This window comes from Rattus norvegicus, chromosome 1 (assembly GCF_036323735.1).
Source record: "Rattus norvegicus strain BN/NHsdMcwi chromosome 1, GRCr8, whole genome shotgun sequence".
NCBI lineage: Eukaryota > Metazoa > Chordata > Mammalia > Rodentia > Muridae > Rattus > Rattus norvegicus.
Window position 1 is genome coordinate 147,013,518 of NC_086019.1, and position 20,558 is coordinate 147,034,075.

The 20,558-nt window shown below is 46.8% G+C and overlaps 2 protein-coding genes across 9 annotated transcripts in view; one reads left to right on the plus strand and one right to left on the minus strand.

Annotated features, from left to right (window-relative positions):
• Positions 1-1,786: 1,786 nt before the first annotated feature.
• On the plus strand, positions 1,787-11,653 carry Stard5 (StAR-related lipid transfer domain containing 5). Its single transcript, NM_001192011.1, has 6 exons — positions 1,787-1,936; positions 2,537-2,586; positions 2,931-3,063; positions 6,548-6,665; positions 7,621-7,714; positions 10,997-11,653. The coding sequence occupies exons 1-6, from the start codon at positions 1,838-1,840 to the stop codon at positions 11,142-11,144; spliced, it is 642 nt and encodes a 213-aa protein (NP_001178940.1). The 5' UTR covers positions 1,787-1,837; the 3' UTR covers positions 11,145-11,653.
• Positions 11,654-13,334: 1,681 nt separating this feature from the next.
• Positions 13,335-20,558, minus strand: part of Il16 (interleukin 16) — a 100,326-nt gene continuing 93,102 nt past the window's right edge. For 5 of the 8 annotated variants that reach the window (XM_017588673.3, XM_063266338.1, XM_017588675.3 and 2 more), the window contains 4 exons: positions 18,588-18,689; positions 16,714-16,972; positions 16,307-16,429; positions 13,575-14,586 (listed from right to left, as the gene is read on the minus strand). In XM_017588673.3, the coding sequence (XP_017444162.1) occupies positions 14,399-14,586; positions 16,307-16,429; positions 16,714-16,972; positions 18,588-18,689 (672 nt within the window). In that variant the 3' untranslated portion in view covers positions 13,575-14,398. Of the gene's footprint in view, positions 14,587-16,306; positions 16,430-16,713; positions 16,973-18,587; positions 18,690-20,558 lie in introns of all 8 variants that reach the window. The other 3 variants (XM_017588676.3, XM_017588678.3, NM_001105749.1) reach the window with 2 other exon arrangements.

A 20,558-nucleotide genomic window follows, 5' to 3' on the forward strand; every position in this document is an offset into this window, starting at 1 on the left:
GCCAGCCTCAGTTCTCTCCGCTGTGTTACATGAGTTTAATGGGGACATAATATCCCACATAATGCATTGGCAAATAAGTTAGTTTCCATTACAAGGGCGATCTTCTATGCTCCTGTGCAAGCAAGGTCGTTGTGTTGAAGAGGAAGTTAATATGTATCTGTTAATATGTAACTGTTAATGTGTACCACTGCTTTGCATGCAAGCTCTCATCCAGTATGGAAAAACCCCTTCTCAGTACTGTGAGTAAAGCAGGGTACTAACAAACCTTGTGCTGTTTGTCCACTAGGTGGGTCCCCTTATTTGATTTATAATTCCCTCCGACCAGGGTTCTGCATCTTTTTGTGCCATTGTCATTTATTTTGCCACGAAGCTTCTTTCCATGTAGGATGCTTTCTTTTGGCTTGAGTTTTTTCCCACAATTCTTAACAATTCAAAACCTCGTTTAAACACCCAAACAATATACTTTTGGTTAAAACATATCTCAAGTTTATCTCAGATTATTGTTCATTTATGATTTTATTCACTTAACTTTTAAAGTACAACAAAGTGTGCCATCTATTTTATGACTCTCAGAAGAATGCACATGCACTTCTTCCTGTGTTCTTCATAGTAGCACAGGGAGACACATGTTATTATTACATCTCACCGCTGAGCAAATTGTATCTCAAAGATGTTTAAAGACTTGCCCAACCCACATAGTCAACACTGGGTCTGGCTCTCTAGGTGCCCAGATTGCTTTCCCTGTCAGACAGCCCCTCTTTTCTTCCAAAGGGGGATTTTCAAATCACGAGTCCTTCCTAGCCTTTGAAGGAAACAGTGAAGACTTTACAAACCATTCAGTTGTAGACGGGCTTGAAGAGGAGAGAACCTGGGCTGCTCTTACAGAGGGGATGCCATTCCACACACTCCCAAGTCCAGAAGTAGCCAAGCATTCTTGACTGCTTAGTATTCATTTGTCTATTTAAAGATGCTGGGATGGAGCTCAGGTCCTAGCAGGCTAGGTAAGCACGCTACTATTGTACTATGTCGATAGACCTCTTTCTACTTTTTTTTTTATTTTGAGAGGAGGGTCCATTATATTTCCCAGGCAGACCTTTAATGAGTGATCTTCCTGTTTCCATCTCCGGAATCCGGATTAAATCTCTCAAGGGAAAACTGGGGTCTCCACCTGGTGCCAATGCGTGGCGCTTCTGCTGGATATGTATATCTACTAAGAGCTCCCTGGGTGTCTGGAACTAAATCTGACATTCATTTCAGCTTTTTCCTCCACTCATTTCCACCCATTCGAAATTGTCTCTTTCTTTACTCAGCAAAGGCATTAGCTAGTCAAGGCCAAAAAAAGAAATGGGAATCGCTTCAGCTTCGGGTATCAGACCAGACATGCCTGCGCAGACCTCCTGAACTGTCACCGGTGGGTACCCCTCCTGCCTACCTCTATGGCCGGTTCCTCCACATTCTCCGTGTCACCCAGCAGAATTCCCCCTAGGAAGTCCTTTGCTATGAAAACTGCACCGTTTCACTAGGGGTCGAAAGCACCTGAGCACCAAGGAGAAAACAGCCAAATTCCTTAAGCTAGTTGGTTCCTGGCCCTGTCCCAGAGCCTGCTGTTGCGGAGCAGGAGCTCCCTGAGACCCGCCCAGAGATGACGTTTACTGCGCAGGGCCGGCCCTAATCTCCAGACCTGCCAATTTCAAGAAAGAACGGAATTGTCTGAGCGCGAAGACCAATTCTGAAAGAGAGGCGGAGCCCAGGGGCGGGGCTCCAGGCTCCGCCCAAGGCCCAGTTTTCCGTCCAGCAGAACCTGTGCGGCACAGCTGGGACCCTGCACCGTGGCATAATGGATCTGTCCTGGGCCACGCAAGAGAGTGAGGCGGTGGCAGAGAAGGTGCTCCGGTACCGGCGGGACGCGTCGGGCTGGAAGAAGTGCCGGGAAGGCGTGAGTGGGGGACTGGGCGGGAAAAGGGATCTGGAAACTGCTCCCAGGGCTTGGAGTCCTCCAAACTCCCAGGCTTCTCCTCTCCCCGAGATTACCCGCACCCTGGACTCCAGAGGTGGACTGAGGGAGCGATTCCACTGCGGGTGTATGTTCTCTGGGACTCCTGGAGATCCCTGCCCCTTTCATTTCGAAACCCACTCAAGGTCATCAGACTGCTACGGAGTTAGGATTGGACCTGAAACTACAAGTACCAAGTCTTTCCTACGTTCTTTATTGCACAATCCCTCCCCCAGGGAGTGCCAGGGAAATAGTTTCCTTCCTTGAGCTTCTGATTTTTTTTTTTTTAAAGAAAGCCCTAAATTACTTAAGAAAACCAAAGTTCTTGGTGGCATTTAAGGTGACTGGAGAGGGTCCCATAGCGCCAGGAATCAGCCAGCCAGGATCTCTCTGTTCATCACCTGCTGTAGGGGCACCTACATCCATGATGAATCCCACCTGTGCCAGGAACAGATTGGGTGACCTTTGAGAATCAGGTTTTGAGATCTCCTCTCCAAGACTTCTTCTAGCTCTAAAATTCTACAACCCTATGCCTTTTGACAGAATGGAGTTTCAATTTCCTGGAGGCCATCTGAGGAGTTTCCAGGGAATCTGTAAGTGCATACTTTTAACAGAGTTTGTCAGAATCTTGACTCCCTTCCTGGTGTCTCTGCGGGTGCTTCATGGAAGATTCCAATCCACCCTGGCCTTCTGTGATCACTAGTCATCTTCCAGAAAAGCATTAACTTGCGTTTTGAATCGTTTCTAGCAAGCTGTGTTCTGTGAGGGCTTTGTACCTGTAGCTTATTCAGGCTGGAGGGGAGGCGGGTTAGCATATTTTAGGCCCTTTTCTGTCAGCCAACCCTAGAACTAGAACAAACATGAATAGACCTGAGATAAAAATCCTAAAATAAACAAGTTTAATTGATGCTGTGGGTCAAATTCCTCTCTGTTCCAGGTACCGGGGAGAAGGGATTCTGTGTGGGACACCGGAAGAGGTGTGGGATTGTGTAAAGCCAGTTGCCGGGGGCCTTCGGGAGAAGTGGGATGACAATGTGAACAGCTTTGAAATTGTCCAAAGCATCACGGATGTAAGTGTCTCTGGCTGTATTATCTGTAGTGTCTTGTCTTGCTGCAACACCCTGACACCACATCGCCTGAAGAAGGATCCATAACATCTGTAGGCAAGAGGAATGCCATGCAGACCAATCCAGCTTTGGCCCTGGTGGAAAACAGTATATCTCTGAGAGGCCCCAAAACCCTCACCAGAACCAGCGGACAGTAGATGATGAATTACAGGGCAAGACCTGGTCCCCCCCCACCCCAAGATAGGGAGGCAGGCCTGGATTTAGACTAACATATCTAGTTTGAAGCATTGTCTCTTGACAGAGCTAATTTGGTCCTTTGCCCACAGTAGGACCACTGTGAGCCTCCTTCAGAAAAGTGTTTGTCCTGCAGACCAGCCACAGCCAGCGGAAAGTCTGGGTATACGGCATTGCTCCGCAACTGCCTTGTCTAGTATGGCAGCCTCAATTCCATGGGGCCAAAGAGCATGAAAAGGTGGCTGGCTTGAAGAAATGAATTGTTCAATTTAACAAATATAAATGTAAATTGAAATAGCCACATGCGATAGGGAATGTTATGGGAGCCAGCCCCTGTCCTGATGAACCTGTCCTGGCATCACCCATAACTGTAAAATTGTGCTTCATTTTTGACTCTAGAAAGCTCAGAAGAATAGAAAATCATAGTGGAAACAACACAAGCAACTCTAGGGGGGTGGACTTGCATGCTTTGAATGGCATCTTACTGTAGCTTCTAGGACCTGTCTGGCGCTATCTTGTCTGGTGCTTACATAAGCAGGTAGCATTGTGAAACCTTGCAGTATTTTACAAGCTGTGGAGCCAGGTGTCTTTGCCCTGACCTAGAATCCTCAATTCAGTCTGTTGTCCAGAGAGTTTGTGTTAGAGTTGTCTGAAGGATGGGGCAAAATCCCTGGAAGAAAAGGTAATTGTATGCCCTTAACAGTCAAAAATGGAATTGAAACACACAATGAGGATAATGTTCTTTCTTTCATCCCTCTGGTACCAGGAAGAGGAGAGTGGAACTCGGGCACTAATGTGCCTGGATACTATTTAACTGTTGCTTTCCCTTAGGAGACTAACAGGTGGCCTGGGCTGGGAATCAGACTCTAGCACTTTTGTATGTAATTTGAAGTTACCTTTAATTTATAACAAGTGGTTCTTTCTTCTTTCATTTTTCTCTCATTTATAGTTAAGTAGCTTCCTTTATAAAAACCAGCTGGTCTAAGTGGGGGCATTTGATGAACCACAATGAATAGATATAATTTTCTTATTCTGGATTAAGTGACACCAGCATTAGAAAAGAAAAAATACAAAGAGAATATATAAATTATTACACATTCATGGTTAAAGTTGAACAACCCCAGTTAACGCCTTTTATATATTATACACATGCTATAACAGAAGGACTTGCATTACGTGTATATACTATACATGTGTGTCTCTACGCATGCTCATTTGTATATGGAGCCCCGAGAAGTATCTCCTGCAGTCACTCTGTATCTTTATATATTGAGGCAAAGTCTCTTGCTGAATCTGGAGCTTGCAGTCCTAACCAGCTTACTCCAGAGATTGCCTCTAGCTCCCTTTTGGAATTACAGCCAGAATCACACTCCCAACCAGCTTGTGTGTGGGCTCAGGGAATCTAAGTTCTGGTCCTCACACTTGCATAGCAAGCACTTTACCCATTAAGCAGCCCCCAGACCCCGCATATCACCTTTTGGAAGCTAAAGTGGCTCCAAATCCCTTTAGCACACTTGCACCTCTTGATGTCAGTGCAGTGGCTGGTGGGACGAAGAGAATGAAAACCTAGGAAATCCATAGGCTGATACCTGAGCAGCCATAGCAATGGTTAACCTGTCAGCACTTTCAAGGCAGTTACAGGAGGTTCTATTCCTGGCCACAAGCCTATCCTGAAACCCAGGGGAAGAAACAGTCTGACAAAGGTGAAGAGAAGCTGCCAAGTGCACACAGATAGAGGAGCCAGGAGGAGCTGGTTCCCCTTTGCTGTAACCCCAGCAGCCATGGAGATATGGGGATCAGGGTGCTGGGGTCAGCCAGATTATTGATGAGCGCCAGGCTAGGCAGGGCTACTTCCCAATTCAATAAGCAAAGCGAGCCACCAACAAGAAGTGCGTTTTTCTTAATGCGTGTGTAATTATTTTTCTTGAACTTTGCTTTATACACCCCACTGAATTGTTTGGGTTTTTTTGTTTTCTTTTGTTTTGTTTTTTTAATTTAAGATAGGGTCTCTTCATGTAGCCCTGGCAAGTTTAGAATTCAATATATAGACCAGGCTGATCCCCCTGCTTCTGCCTTGTAAGTGCTGGGATTACAATTTACACCACCAGGCCTGGCCTCCCAGTCCATTTTAGCCCTCATATAATGCATGTGATTTTTTTTTTTGACATCACCAAATTTTATTAGAGATATTCTTGTAAATTAAAAAAAATTCTAATCATATACTTCTTTTGATCACAAGTCTTTTTTTTTTAAGTACTAGATTAAGGTATGAGTGTGATTTATTAAGGTAACATGAATGTGTTAGAAATTTGGATGAAGAATGATTAAGCACAAAGAGAAATGTATTTTTTTTATCTCTGCATGAGATATGTGGGAACTCTTGGTTCTCATTAATTCCTGTGTCCATGAAGAGATTTGGTTTGTTGCCAGAGAGACACAATCTTCAGCAGACTCTAGGCACAGAAGGAGGGAAAGTACAAGCTACTGGGGAACTTACACATCCTGAAAAGCAGAGAAGCCAGTAACAAGTCGGGGTCTTGCTTATTAGTTGAAACAGTGACGGTAAGGAGGCAAAGACCCTTTCCAGTGGCATTCATCAGTGTGGTTTGGACAGCCCTCAAGCATCCTAACCCTTAATAGTAGATGGGTAAAGGATGCATGGATGAGACGTGAACCTGGAGTGAGCTTAAGTCTGTAACCAGTGCCTTTGTCTTCAATAGTCTTAAAATTAGGCTTTTCCCTCAGGCTCCAGCTGGAATCAGAAGATGTTATGGTTGTAGAGAATAACCATTACTTCCTCTGTGCCTGCTGCAAGATTCGGGAATTCAGAAATGGACTTGTTTCTCGGACTGTGCTTAAGAAAGGGAGACTGACATTCTGAGCCCAGTGTAGGGCACTATGATCAAACATTGCAGTCAGAAATCCTGAAGATCTGTAGCTCCCCAAGAGATCTTGTACCCTATGCAGTACAAGCTAGGATAACACTAAATGGGTGGGGAAGGAGACCCATTTTGTAGAGCCATGCCATTCTCAGGTGAGTTCTTTTATAAAGAGACATGGATATGAAGTCCTTTGGAAAGTGATGAAATTCTTTTGGCCTCAGTGCACCCACTGGAAAGTGCCCGAGTGCCCCCTCCAGGCTTCCTTGTGTCCTGCTTGCAGCTCCCCATATTGCCCGCGCATTTAGTTTCCCGGGTGCAGGGAATGAGATGGACTTGTCTTCAGCAGACCCAAGCCTCCTTTGTTTTGGCAGACGCTGTGTGTGAGCAGAACCTCCACGCCCTCAGCTGCCATGAAGCTGATTTCGCCCAGGGACTTTGTGGACTTGGTGCTAGTGAAAAAGTATGAGGATGGCACCATCAGTTCCAATGGTGAGTGGCAGTAGGTGTTTACTGGCTGTCCCAGAGGCTGGGCTCTTGTCTTATGGCACCCCTAGATCTTCAAGGAAAGCTGGGTGATTGGAAACCATCAACAAGCTCATGTATTCCATCCTCTTCCCTCGTATAGTTGGGATTTTGTGCCATCGGGTATTAAATGGGGAGACCATATACCTAGGCTTTATTATGTGCATCTCAGATTTTGTCAACACTGTTTTTATTTCTGCTGACCTCAGTTTATGCTATGGACATGCATATAGCAGCTAATGTCTTTGTATGTCAGTGTGTCAAGCATCTTAATCATATGGTTGCTTTCTGTACCGTTCCTGCCCTCTGGGAAGCAGAGCCCAACGACTCTGCCTCTGCCTCTGCCTCTGCCTCTGCCTCTGCCTCTGCCTCTGCCTCTGCCTCTGCCTCTCTGCCTCTGCCTCTCTGCCTCTGCCTCTCTGCCTCTGCCTCTCTGCCTCTGCCTCTGCCTCTCTGCCTCTGCCTCTCTGCCTCTGCCTCTGCCTCTGCCTCTGCCTCTGCCTCTGCCTCTGCCTCTGCCTCTGCCTCTGCCTCTGCCTCTGCCTCTGCCTAAGATGGGGAGACACAACCTTCTTTCTTTGAGCTGAAATCTGAGAGAGGAATCTTTCTTCTACCCTGAGCCTTATATTCTGGAATTTCTTCTGAAATTCTTAAAGGGTTGGAGAAAGCTGTGTGCAGCAGTGAGTGCAGTGTGCGTATGTATATGAGCATGTGTGTGTGGGGAGGGTTGGGGGGTTGAGGATGCATATGTGTAAACTGGAGTGAGAGTAAGTGTAAGGAGGGAAGTTGACAGGTGGCAGAACCCTTTGCTGGCATTCGGGGCTTCAGTCACTTAGTCTGTGCAGATGAAAAGTCTTCAGTGCTGGGGGTGATGACCCTGCTGTCTGAAGGTGAGTTCACTGACTTCATGACTGTCTTCCAGCTACCCACGTGGAGCATCCATTGTGTCCGCCAAAGCCCGGTTTTGTGAGAGGATTTAACCATCCATGTGGGTGCTTCTGTGAACCACTGCCAGGGTAAGGAAAGTAGGTGGAGAACTTTGTCTTAGACACCACTGTGAACTCAGAAAACAGGCACTTTGACTGTAATCTACAAAAATAATATTGATGTTACAAAATGCATGTCACATATAGGCATGCATGACCTGATGCGCACCTAGCGAAGTGGTAAGGAGGTGTTACCAGATTAACTTTTGTTGTCGTTGAACTCAGAGATCTGCCTCCCTCTGCCTCTAGATGCTAGGGTTAAAGGCATGTGCACCCACCAGGTGTCCATCCTCACAGCACAGGTCAGGCAAATGTCCTGGTGGTCCCATTGGGCAAATAAGCAAATTCAGGGTTAGGAGAGTTATGTGATTTGTCAAAGGCCAGGAGTGCAGTAGACTGCCTGAGCTCCAGATCTGGACTCTCTGACGATACCCACCAGACTAAAGTAGCTACAGGAACAAATTCCCCACCCTGTGTTCACACAGTGACCAGTTTCCTTTACAAGGAATGGGACAGATCTCAGGGCACAGAGGACAGTTCTGAGACTACTTTGGGAATCAGCCCTGGAAAGAAGCCAGAGATCCCTCCCAGACACAGCCAGGGTTTTCCCAGGAGCTCTCTGGGTAATGAATTACCTGAAGGTCCCAGGTTTATAATGAGCAGAGTTAACAGGGAGAGGGATTGCACTTGCTCATGGGTCCCGGCGTCTCCTACAGATAGCCAGAGGGAAGGTGTGGACTTCCCATGCAGTTCCAGGAAGCAGGCCTCAGAGCCTAGAATATTACTAAAACCCAGACAGAGCACCCCCACAGAGCACCATGTCTGCTAAGCTGGCTCCCCAAACGGCTCCGGGAAGGCTTCCCCTAAATGTCACAAAATTCTGAATTCGGCAGTAGTAGTAAAGCACCACACACATGCTTTAGTCCCAGTACAGAGGAGACCAGACCCTCTGGTGTGGGCCTAGAAAACTACCCTTGGCCACTTTTCCTTGCTCTGTCCCCAACAGTCAGATGCTGCCTTGCCCTTCCACATTGCCAGACGTATTGCAAGGAGTGTCTAGACGAGTAAAAGCAGAGCTCTTTCTCCTTGAAGCTGAGTCTTAGGGCTGGCTTGGGGAACACACAATGGGCAAGCTTCAGATTATGTAACAATGGTCCAGGTTTTATAAAAGGAGTGGGTAGGCCAGAGAGGTTAAATAACTACCCCAAGGCCACAGATGGACTCAGCAAGTGATAAAGCCACAGCTTAAACTCAGCCATCTGTCTTTCATGTTGACTATGTTTTTTTTTTTTTCTTTAAAACAAAAAACATAAAAAACATCTGTTCTCTGAGTGCTTAATTCTGATGGGGTGGGAGAAGGTAAACAAGACACAAGTGAAAGTAATTATGTTATATATAAACTAGGAATTGCTTACCACATGATAAATGCTGGGTAGAAAACTAAATATGATGAAAGGAACTGGGGTACAGTGGGAGTGAGCCACCCCAGAGGTGACCAAATCTTCCCTGATTGGAGCCTCACATGGTACAGTTGCCCGTGCAGGTGCAAGGTTCCTCTTGATGAAAGGAAGCAGGTGTGGGCACAAGGGGGACAGAACAGGAAGAAACCACTGTGTTGGATCAGTGCAGCCAGGGGAGAGGCCAGGAAGTAGTCATTGAGAAGGCGGGACCAGACCCCTGTAGACATTTTTATCTGAGTAACTGGGGACTTTAGTGAAGTCTGAGCAGCTGTGCCATGACTTCAGTGTAAACTGCTTTGTAACCGGAGTAGAAGGAGCTGTGAATAGAGCAAGGGTCCACACTGGGGAGCAAGGCTGTGTCCAGACCAGATTTGGAGGTGTCTGGGCTCAGACTGTCTGTGAGAGTGGGAAAGCATCTCAGAAGGCAGGAGAGTCTTTGGAGAAGGCAGCATCAGAGCTGCGTTTGTGATATGCCTACTCCTTGCAGGGAGCGTTCTCCATGATCCCCACGTGTTCTGATGAATGTGTCAGGACAAACTCCTGGCTTTCTCAGTGAAGACAGTCATAGTGCCTTTGAGCCTGCTTTTATCTACTTTGACCTACTCCCCATGTGTCTTTCCCCATGTGGTCTGTCTCTTCTGTGATATTCTCCCATCAAGCCCAGGGCTCCCCAGAGAGAAGCATAATCACTAATTCAGATTTCTTACTTAACCTGTTCAAGTTTCCAAAGAGAACACAGTTGAATGACTATGAGGGATAGCCTGAGCTCAGGGTGGGGGTGGGGCAGAGAAAGTACCCCAGAACCAGTGGGAGGTGGTGAGGGAGGGAGGACATGGACACTGACAGCTGAGGATTTGTGCCCTCTCCCTCTGTCTCTCCCTCCCTCTCTCCGTTCCCCCACCCCATCTCTCAGCACAGGGATAAAGAAATGCTAGTCCAAAGTAGCCTGTGCTCTCCTATACTGCTCATCTGTTTGCTCCGTCCTTCTGAGACCACAGTAGCTGTCTATACAGCCAGAGGGAAAGACTGTAGTCTTCAGTACCAGAGGTTCCACGTCAGAGAACCTCTGAGGTGCACTGCTGTGTGGAGTTTCTGATGAGACCGAAGCTGTTGACATGGTTTCCCCAGACCTGACCACTGCAGAGTGTGTGACCATGAGAACTCTTCTATGCTCCTATTTGGTCATGACTCACTTCCTCTTTTGTGTAGAGCAATCTAAAAAAAAATCTGGTTACAAAATACTAGTAAATGAATCGCATGTTAAGTAACATTGTATGAAAAATAATCAGCTTTTCTTAACACACACACACACACACACACACACACCTGAGAAGAATGTCACTGTTTTCCAGTTTTGTAAATTTCTTTCATGTTAGACCTAACAGATGCTCACATCTATGACAAACCACATAGGCTGGAAACTCGGTCGTGTGTTTGATAGTGAGCACAGAAACAGTCTTAACCTTGCTGACCTCTGGAAAGGGCCCAGAGTGCCCCAGAAGTCCCCAGCCTTCAGGTACCATAGCAGGACCTGTCCTGCCAGTTGAATGTGTGCTCCTTCTGCACAAAACCCAGGAGGGGTTGAGGGGATGGGCTATCAGTAGCCATAAGGAACATTTGTACCTATCCTACCCAGGGCAGGGCAACAGCTCACCAATGTGTTCATAGCTACTGTATAGTGTGTCCCCTACAGGATACGCTATCCAGAACAAGAAGGTTGAGAGGAGTCCAGGGCACTGAATGTAGAGCAGGAGTAGAAATGACCACCATGTTTGGGTCACTTCTGGTGGTCTTGGCTCTGTGCTAGAAGCTTCTATAATACAGATCTAACCCATCTCTGCTATTTCTTCAGGGAGCCCAACAAAACCCACCTGGTCACATTCTTCCAGACAGACCTGAATGGCTACCTTCCTCAGAGTGTGGTGGACTCCTTCTTCCCTCGCAGCATGGCTGAGTTTTACCCCAACCTTCAGAAGGCCGTGAGGAAGTTCCATCACTGACAGTCACCTATTGGCATGGAATGCCGATGGTCCTTCAGGAACTCCAGCTGTTAAGCCTCAAAGAATACGGAAGAACTGCTGTGGCCTTTGAGATGCCATAGTAAACAGCAAATCTCAGGGTACCCTTTTGGAAGAGCAGCCCATCGCCCCACTCCACCCTCCTTCCTCTTGGGCTTGGTGTGGATGGACCTGTCCATCAGCTTGGTGTGGTGTTCACAAATACCTGACAGGCCAGGGAAGGTCCTGCTGTGGCCGCCTGAGAGATGGCTCAAGTACTCTGTGATTCCTTGTGGCCCAGAGCCCTGTGTGCTGGCTGCTATCAGACACCTTGCCCCTGTGCTGGTCTTAAAGAATCATTATCCATCGTGGTCACTACGTCCTGCTTCCTCTGGCATCTGGAGTTCCCAGATTCCTCTGTCCCTTTCCTGATATGCTTTTGTATACACATTTTTAGCACGAGACTTTCCCCCTTTACAAAGGTGTCAACTTGAAAAATGTTTTAAACCACAGGATAGCACTTTCAATCTAACTTTTGTGGTATCTTCCATCAGAATCATCTTTTCCTATCTGTTTTTTCCCTTCACGGGTTAAGGTTCACATCCCCATGAAACCAGTTTAAATCTGCCTCAGAACAATTTGTATCTTTGGGAAGGAATTTGTGTCCTTGAGGCCCATGTAAGTGATTCTAAGTGGGGCCAGCTGCTCCTGTGTGCATGCTGGACTCTGGGGAGGAGAGCCCCCTGGCATACACCTCACTTTGCCCTCAGTCATGGTGAGGCAAGGGTGCTGGAGTTTCCTCACCCCAGCAGGCTTTGCTGTCATTAGGAAGGAGGGAAGAAAGTCTCCTGTGCTATGAGACATAGCATACTATATGCCTATAGTATGTAACAGTGACTACAAAGCCTTTAGGAACAAAGGGTGTCTTCTTAACCTTCCAAATAAATCTAGAGTCTTACTTTTCATCACACAGAGAAAGGAGAGATCTCTATCGGCTGACATTGTCTTCAGAGACATGGTGCCCTCACAGTCCAGCCAGCTGTTCCCTTTTAGTAGATTTTAATAATTCCCCTACTCTTCCTCTCTTTGTTCTTCTCACTGGCTGGGGCAGCTTGGATTTGGTCAAAGGGCTCATTAGGACACAGTTTCATTTTGATGGGGCTTGTTCAGAATTTACCACAATCTGTATAGATCTGTCTGGCTTTCTTGCTGCCTTCCTGTTCCCTGGGATTTGGATGTTGATGTCTTACTGTGGTTTCTCTCTGGCTTTGTCTTCAAATTAAGCTTACTTACTTGCTGTACCATTATTTTGGATGTGATCCACCTTGGGTTTTTTGTTTTGTTTTGTTTGGTTTGGTTTGGTTTGGTTTTTTTGAGACAGGCTTTCTCATTGACCTTAGACTTACCAAATAGGCTAGATTGGATGTCCAGCAAGTTCCAGGGACCTACATCTTTCTGTTTCTCCACGTCTGGAATTACATGTTGAACGCCACCACATCTGGTTTTCTTTTCTTTTTTGTTTGCTTGTTTGTTTTGTTGGTTGTTTGGTTAGTTGTTTTGTTTTGTTTTTTTTTCTTGTCTCTGGGGATTAAGTTTGGGTCACCATGCTTGCCTAGCAAGCATTTTACTGACAGCTGTCTCCCTTTTACTGTTAGATCAAATGTACCTTCTATTAAATCTAATAGATTGCTATAAATAGTACCTTGAGTTCCTCATCTACTGGTCTGCTATAGGACAGAATTCAGAGTGCACTGGAGAAGTAAGCATGCCAGCTCTAGTAACATGCTGTCATTTTTCACAGTGAGGCTGAGCTGTGCAAAAGTCACTGAAGGGCTTTACCTGAAGAGCAGATCCAGCTGGGGTTTCTGAGTCCACTTCCAGCAAATATTTCTGGCTTCCAATTCTAGAGAAGCCAGCAAGTTATACTAGCAAGCTTCCATGGGCGATGCCCTGAAATAAATGGGCTCGGTGTTTTCTCTGTGATCCTTGCTAGACCTTCCCATATCATCTGTACTTCATGGAATGACTGGAGATGAGGATCTGAACCCCTGGCTCAGACATGGTAAAACTGTACTTGCTCTGGATAATTGAGAATGACACTGGGTTGCCCTGAGCTTGCCTATCAGCTGTTCAGAAATGACCAAAGCAAAATGTTATACTGGCCATGCACATGCTACAAACAACGCAAGGCAGTTGCTTGTTTGTTTGTTTTTATTCCCTAATGTGCCATGTTTTAAAGCTCCTGGGCCTGCTCATGTCACAGAAGGAATGACGAAATCTCTGCCCTACCACGTCCTAGCCAGACAAGCTGTGTATGGTTCTGAGGTTCAGTACCCTCCAGTACACTGGTGCAGGACTGCCATTGGTGAAGTGGCTGTGATCACAGATGACTATCATTTAGTATCAAGCAGACAGAGTGCCTGACACGAGACAGAGAGGACATTAGTAATTTATTTTATGCTGGTACCCATGCTGGTTTGTCCTGTAGATGTATCCTGTCCACACCTTAACTCGCGTTGCACTCCTCTGTCTTCTGGTTCCACTCCTAGGATCTCAACCCAACCAAAGCCAGTCTTGTAAGTGTTTGAAGATGTTCTGCATCTCACAGATATCCCCTTTCCTTAAACCTAGGCAGGTTTTTGCCTGCTCTCGGCAGGCGTACAGCAGAAGCAATGTTATGAGTCTTCAAAAGCAGGACATTCAAAAGATGCACCCCCATCTGGCTGTGGTGTGCCCGGGCAGCATGGTACAGTATCACCATGGTGCAGAAGCACCAGTCGTGAGGAGACTTTCCCGGTCATCACCCAGCACCTCTGGGGAGAGGCACAAGAAGTGACCCTTCATAGGATCCCAGCCCAGCCTTGACTTCTGAGGAGCTCCCCTCTGAGACATGAGGTTCATGAGAGAAGAAAAGATGTTTCCACGGGGTGGCTTTCATAATCCCAAGGTGATTTTTCAAACCAGGCCATTTGGTTCATGGAAAGCTGCAGTACAACCACTTTATTACGGCACCAGAATATTATCACTAAGCTGTCTCTGTACAGTCAAAGGTTTGTATCAGCCACTTCTGTGTGACTCCTGATATTTGGAACAACACTCTTGATGGGCAGTGTGCCCGAAGGTCCAAACCTGAGCAGCAACTACCAGAAGCGCACCTGGGCTTTCCCCAGCCTGGGTGAGGTGGGCAGCAGAGACCCTGAGAATCAGCAATTACTGGAGCTTGGTGCTCCCGCTTTGTCTTAGCATTGGCACCCTGTCTACAAGTCTGCAGAAGCTGTCGTCTGCTTGCCCTCGAGGCCGTTCCTTCTGATGACTACAGTGACAGGTCCATCAGGTAATGCCTTGATGACATTCCAGGCTTCAAACCGTGTAAGACCTTGCACAGCAGTGCCAGCGAGCTGCAAGATCTCATCCCCTGGCTGGACCGCATCACCTTGTTCTGTTCCTATAAAGAAGGAGAAGATGATAAGTGATCTTGCGCTTTGTGGGTAACAGGAACAGTAAATGATACTTTCTGGGGAGCCAGGAAAGCTTACAAGTGGATAGCACACCTATCTTTGGGAGTTCGTGAGGGATTCTTAAGTGAGGCATTTCACATCAGGGTAGCACAGAGCTCGGCCACCAGGCTTAGCTCTCTAGGGCATAGAGAGCTACAGTAGACAACTCATGCTGTTTTTAAGTGAGGCAGTGCTAAGCCAGAGCCTAGTTAGAGACTTCTACCATTACTAGAGAACCCCTGGGGTCGTGTCCTCCCGAACCTCCCAATTGTCTCCCTGATTCATATTGACAACCTGCTTCTGGTAACATCATCAGCAATAGTGGGAAGGGGTGTGAGCTGCTGAGACATTTGTGAAGCAATCTTCACAGGGCTTTTGGCTTCAAACAGCCTGGGAAGAACTCTGTATCCACTCGGAAAGGCCTAACCCTGCATGGCGCCCACTCACTCAAAGATGCATACAGAAATCACAAGGTTGTCTTCTACTGTTTACATTGAAGGGGAACCCCCCCCACACACACACACATATACCATTCTGACCCCCTGGCCTTAACCAATAGTGAATAAATACAGAATAATAATGAAAATATAGTTAGGGATGCTGAGCGATGCAGTGGGCATTGTGCTGGTGTTCTGCACCCACGGCAGCATTACTTGGGGGTACACAACAATAGATTCTGTTTTCACAAGCATGGAAACCAAAGGTAGAGAACCTCACTCGTAGCCTGAAAGTGGCTACTCAGAGGATCTAAGTTTGAACTCTGTCTTACAGGCTCTGGCATCCACATCCCATGGCACCACACCTGCCTATGACTAGAGGCTCATTCCCATGTGTTGCAGATGGGCAAACAATAGGCCACTGTGCCTGGCAAACTTATCATTAGGACCCAGGTCTTATATTTGAGCTGTGTGCCCAAGGCTTCCAACTAAGAAGTGGCAAGGTGTTACAGATATATTTGCATCATAGCTACAAGGCATTCATCATTTTCTCAGGGAAATCCATATCCAGCTGACTCACAGGTTAGATTATCGGGCAGCCCATTCCATGATGGATAAGACATCAAATGGAAAATAAACACAAGAATCAATGAATCCAGGGCTAGAGTAAATCTAACCAGGCTATCAGAAAAGTGCCAGTCTCTGGCTTTACTCAAAACATTGAAATCTTATGCATCATGGATCATTTGGTTTATTTGAGACAGACTCAATCATATAACTCAAGATGACTGTTGACTGACTTCATCGTATAGCCAAGGGTGACCTTGAACTCCTGATCATCTTGTCTTTGCCTCAGTGCTATCACAGCTGTATAATTTTTAAGTACACTGCATGGGAATAGTATTGATCTCTCTCAGTGCATATTTTGGTGCATCTCAACTCTGTCTCAAGCTTTACATGCCTCTTCCTAACCTTGGTCCTGCCAAGCTGAGCCAAGCCCAGAGCTGGGTCATGGGAGAGGACCCAACAAAAAGAGAAGTTAAGGTAGGCTTGTAAAGAGGCACTAGGTCACAAAAGCAGAACTGAACACATAGTAGTCAGTACGTGACTCAAGAGAATATAGGAACCCACCATGGTCAAAAAGGTTCTCAGGAGTTCTGGGTTTGGGGGTGTTTGCTGCATCGTCACAACTGGAGAGAATGTACGGGGGGTGGAGGACAAAGGAGCCTACCTTTGAAAATCCTGTTTATGGTAAGAGGCTTGTCACCATGCAGGGAGCCCTTTCCTCCTTCCAGGCTGAAGCCCAGCCCTGCAGAGGTCTTCTCCAGAGTCACTGTGCAGACAGTGGCCTCCACTGCAAAGGAAAACATGGTCTTGGTCAGTGATGTACTCTTCTCTCAGGCCCTGCTGCCCAGGCTGATGCTTAACTACACACACACACACACACACACACACACACACACACACACACTCACTCACACATCTCTGCAGCACACCAAGCACTCTAGGCAGGTGTGATGTTGGGGCCACTCATTACCACACAGTGCCACCAAGTATGCATCTAAATGGCCAAAGACAGAGTGTGGCTCAAAAGGAGCCTCTCCACACACCAGCCCCCACTGCACTGGGGAAACTTACCAGATTCTACAGAAATGCCACTGGCTACTGAAGCTGATGCTGCAGAGTCAGTAGAGGAGTTCAGGTCATGAGCGGCCTCCACAATTGCTTTCCTGGTGACAATCACAGCTTGCCTTGGGTCCCGAGCTTGGCGAAGGATAGCTAGGGCATCATTGTGGGTAGCGCCCTTGAGAGATTTGCCATTGATGGAAAGAACCTCATTGCCTTTCTGAATCGTGCCTTCCTGGGAAGCCAGTCCATTTGGAAACACTCTGTGAACCTGAACAAGCCAAAGGAGTCAGGAGCCACAAACCACGCAAATCAGACCCTTTTTGGTGTTGGCAGAGGCCTCTGAGCCAGGTATCCAACTGACCCCCAGAGGAAGTAAGGCCAAAAAGACACCACAGACTGACTATATCTCAGGGCAGAGCAACTGGACTGAGCCAGCATTCTTCCATTTCCTTCTCTAGTCAGGGCAGAGATCACCAATAGTATGACCAGTGAGGACTCAGCACTCTTCTCACACAATACCCCTGACTGACCCTACAACTGCATCCATTCCCAGGGAACGTCTTCTGCTTGACCTACTCCAGAGCACATTTTTGAGAATGGTTTCCTGGAAAAACTGAATCTAGGGCTTATTGAGAGATATTTATGAGAATGGGTTTCTAAGATCAAAGAAATTTGGTGACACCCAAATTTTAAAGAAAAGTTCCAAAAATATTCATTGTTTAAAGATGCTAGCAATCCTACAGTGTCAACTTACATCTTGGTTCCTGAGTAATGTAAAACATGGAGACGCTCCAAGTGCCTTTCAGGAGAGCTTATCCCTTCCGGATGGATGCTCATGTCCCATTCTCTACAGGAAGTACTTGAGATACACTATCCTAGGCTGTCTAGACATCCTTACTCTTTAGATGGTCCCTTTCTCTTTTCTGCATGGTTTGCAGTATTTACAAAACTATTTTACAACCCGAAAGACAGCTCAGTGAGTTAAGGTGCTTTGCCCCACACCTGAAGGCCTGAGTTTGATTCCCAGATCCATGCCACCCACGTAGCCAGCCTAGCCTACTTGGCAAGTTCTAGGCTAGTGAGAGGCCATGTCTTAAACAAAGGAATGGTGCCTAAACTGTGACAGCTGAGGTTGTCCTATGGCTTCCATGTGCATGTGCACATACTTGTTCTTGGAAACACACACATGTGTGCATACACTTGAGTGTGCACATACATATGAATCGGGGACAACTTTGGTACAATATCACATGGTTTCCTTTGGAAATTTAAATCATAGCCAGAGTGTGAACCCTGGGAATCTGCCTGTCTCTGCTTCCCTAGCGCTGGGATTACAGATGCACTCCTGTGCTCAGCTTTGCTTGAACATGTATTCTAGGCATCAAACTGAAGTTCTCATGCTTGCAAGGCAAGTGCTTTATTGACTGAGTTATCTCCTGATTCTGATCTCCACTTTAATGTAAGCTCTACATATTTTCAAAAATACAGAGATTAGGGTTGTAAGCTGTGCAAACTTCCCGTTCAGATGTTATGTGTAGAACATGTGTGCACACACATGTGTGCATGTGTGCACATATACACAATATTTTTGATACTCCATGTGTGTTTCCTGTTTACTTTGGTGTATTGAGGCCGTTCTGGGTGCACAGCAACCTTCTTTGTTAAAGGCATATAATACTGAGGGTTAAATACAGATCAGAGAGGAGCCCATAGTATGCCTCTTGAGAAGGATGGTCACAATAACTGTCCTTTAAACCTTTTGTCCTTACCCCTCCCCAGTGGCCTGGTGTACCCCTTGTCCCCCTAAAACATCCTTCCAGGCAAGTCTTCTGTCCCCCAGCAACCTACTCTGGTTCTGACATGCCCATCCGTGGACCACTCACCGTGATCACCTTGTTTTCTAGATCTGCCCCTCCTGCCAAGCTGAATCCAAGCCCAGCACCTTCTTCCTTGTGTAAGACGGTGACGTGAATGCTGTCTAATTGCTGTGGATGAAAATACATACATTCACAAACACAGTACTGCAGCAGCATGTTGAGCACATGCTTTAACACAACACTGGGTTGTTTTATTAAACACCAGCTGGGCCAATACTACCACCTCCTCAGACTTTGGTTTCATCACACAGAAGTTACTGGAAGCTGAGGAGAGTAAACAAATGTATGTAAAACAGCAAGCTCAGCTCTCTCCTGCTCCTACTCACCCATTCACACCCACCTCCCACAGACTGGGCTGCACAGTGCAAAGTCAGCTAGAGAGCCCTGCAGGCCAGAAGAGACTGCTTTGCTATGCTTTTCAAGACAAGGACAGGTGGTAGGATTTGGGTCAGCCTCCCAGTGCTGTTTCACAGGAGCTGGCTGCTCCTTCTTCCACAGGCAGAGCGGCAGTAAAGGGCCCCTTGGCATCTTGTTCTGTCATACATGGCACGCCCAAATGTAAAACAGGCACACAGGCACAAACAGACACTCCCAGTCAGGAGCCAGGACAACTTTCCTACACTAACCAGAGGCAGAGGCTCCCATTCTAGTCTCGAGCTGGATCCTGGAGTTCCAGTGCCCACAGAGCCATTCAGGTCACATACATGGACAAGATGGACAGGCATGAGTGAGAGACACAAAGAGGGTGGGCCAAACACACCTCAGAGGAAGGCAGTCCCAGCGCTACTAGCTTATTCCTTTTAAACAAAACACTCAATTATCAGGACTTATGATATCCAAGCACTTTAAAAGATCAAGTAAATTTTATTTTCAGGCCCATAGCTCTTGGGCCACTAGTTTGTATCTGGCACTAGCAAATCAAAACATGACAAAGCAGTTCGTTGTCTGTGGGCTACCAGAGTCCCTAACTTGCAGGTCTTCTGCAATCTCTTAATGTGGCATTCCCAGATCAGAGGAGGGACCAGAGTGTAAAGGTCTCATCAACCCACACTGGCCCACACATACCAGGTTATTTGGAGCTGTAGTATGTGTGTGTGTGGGGGGGGTGTTGGTTGGTTGGTTGGTTTTTGGTTTTGTTTGGGTTATTTGTGTGTGTATGCCTGTGTGTGGGTGGGTGTGTTGTTGTTGTTGTTGTTTGGTTGATTGGTTTTAGGTTTTGTTTGTTTGGATTATCTCTGTGTGTGTATGTGTGTGTGTATGTATTATGTATGTATGTGTTTTGTTTTTTGTTTGTACTGTGGGTGGTTGCCATACTAGAAACAAAGTCTTCTACTGACACTTTAGATAGGCAGCTCTGAGCCTGAAGTTTTCCTTCCAGCATTTTATTTTTATTGACTCGGGCTTGGGGACTGATGGCTAGTGCAAGCTACAAGTGACTAGTGAGATCCTGGGAGGAGAAACCACAGCCCCGAGTCATCCTGGGTTTCTCAGACTTAACTACCATACTTTTGACCTTGGAAGGGCAGTGACTCTTTCAATAAAAAGAGTCCTTCCTTCCCACTTTTTATTATCCCAGTGTGAGTACAGGTATGGAGCCAAAGAAGCCTCCAGGAAGTGAGATCCACATGGCCACCTCCTGACGGCTAGCTATCAGCTCCGGCTGGGCCATCTACTCTCTCCACATCATTGGCTGTGCTCCTTGGCTGTGTTCATTGGCTGTGCTCAGCAGCTACATGGGGAGTGGAGCTTTCAGGACGATGTGGCTGAGGCACACAGGCCCTCCTGAGCACACCTTGAGGTGTGCATAGGAAATAAATGCTTCAAGGAGAGAACTTACTTCAGTTTACCACTGACAGTGCTACACCATACGGTTTCTCTCTGGACACTAATACCAGGTCAGCAGCCCATGGGATGTTGACATAGCATTGGGCTTGAACTTAGAGAAAGAGCACCCTGCTTCTGTGACCATGGACCTCT

What these genes read in the sequence shown, in the direction of transcription:
- Stard5 (NM_001192011.1), top strand. Translation starts at nt 1,838, where the DNA reads ATGGATCTGTCCTGGGCCACGCAAGAGAGTGAGGCGGTGGCAGAGAAG. An exon ending in GAGGAGTTTCCAGGGAATCT is followed by an intron (nt 2,587 to 2,930) that starts GTAAGTGCATAC and finishes TCTCTGTTCCAG; the next exon opens with GTACCGGGGAGAAGGGATTC. An exon ending in TGGCACCATCAGTTCCAATG is followed by an intron (nt 6,666 to 7,620) that starts GTGAGTGGCAGT and finishes ACTGTCTTCCAG; the next exon opens with CTACCCACGTGGAGCATCCA.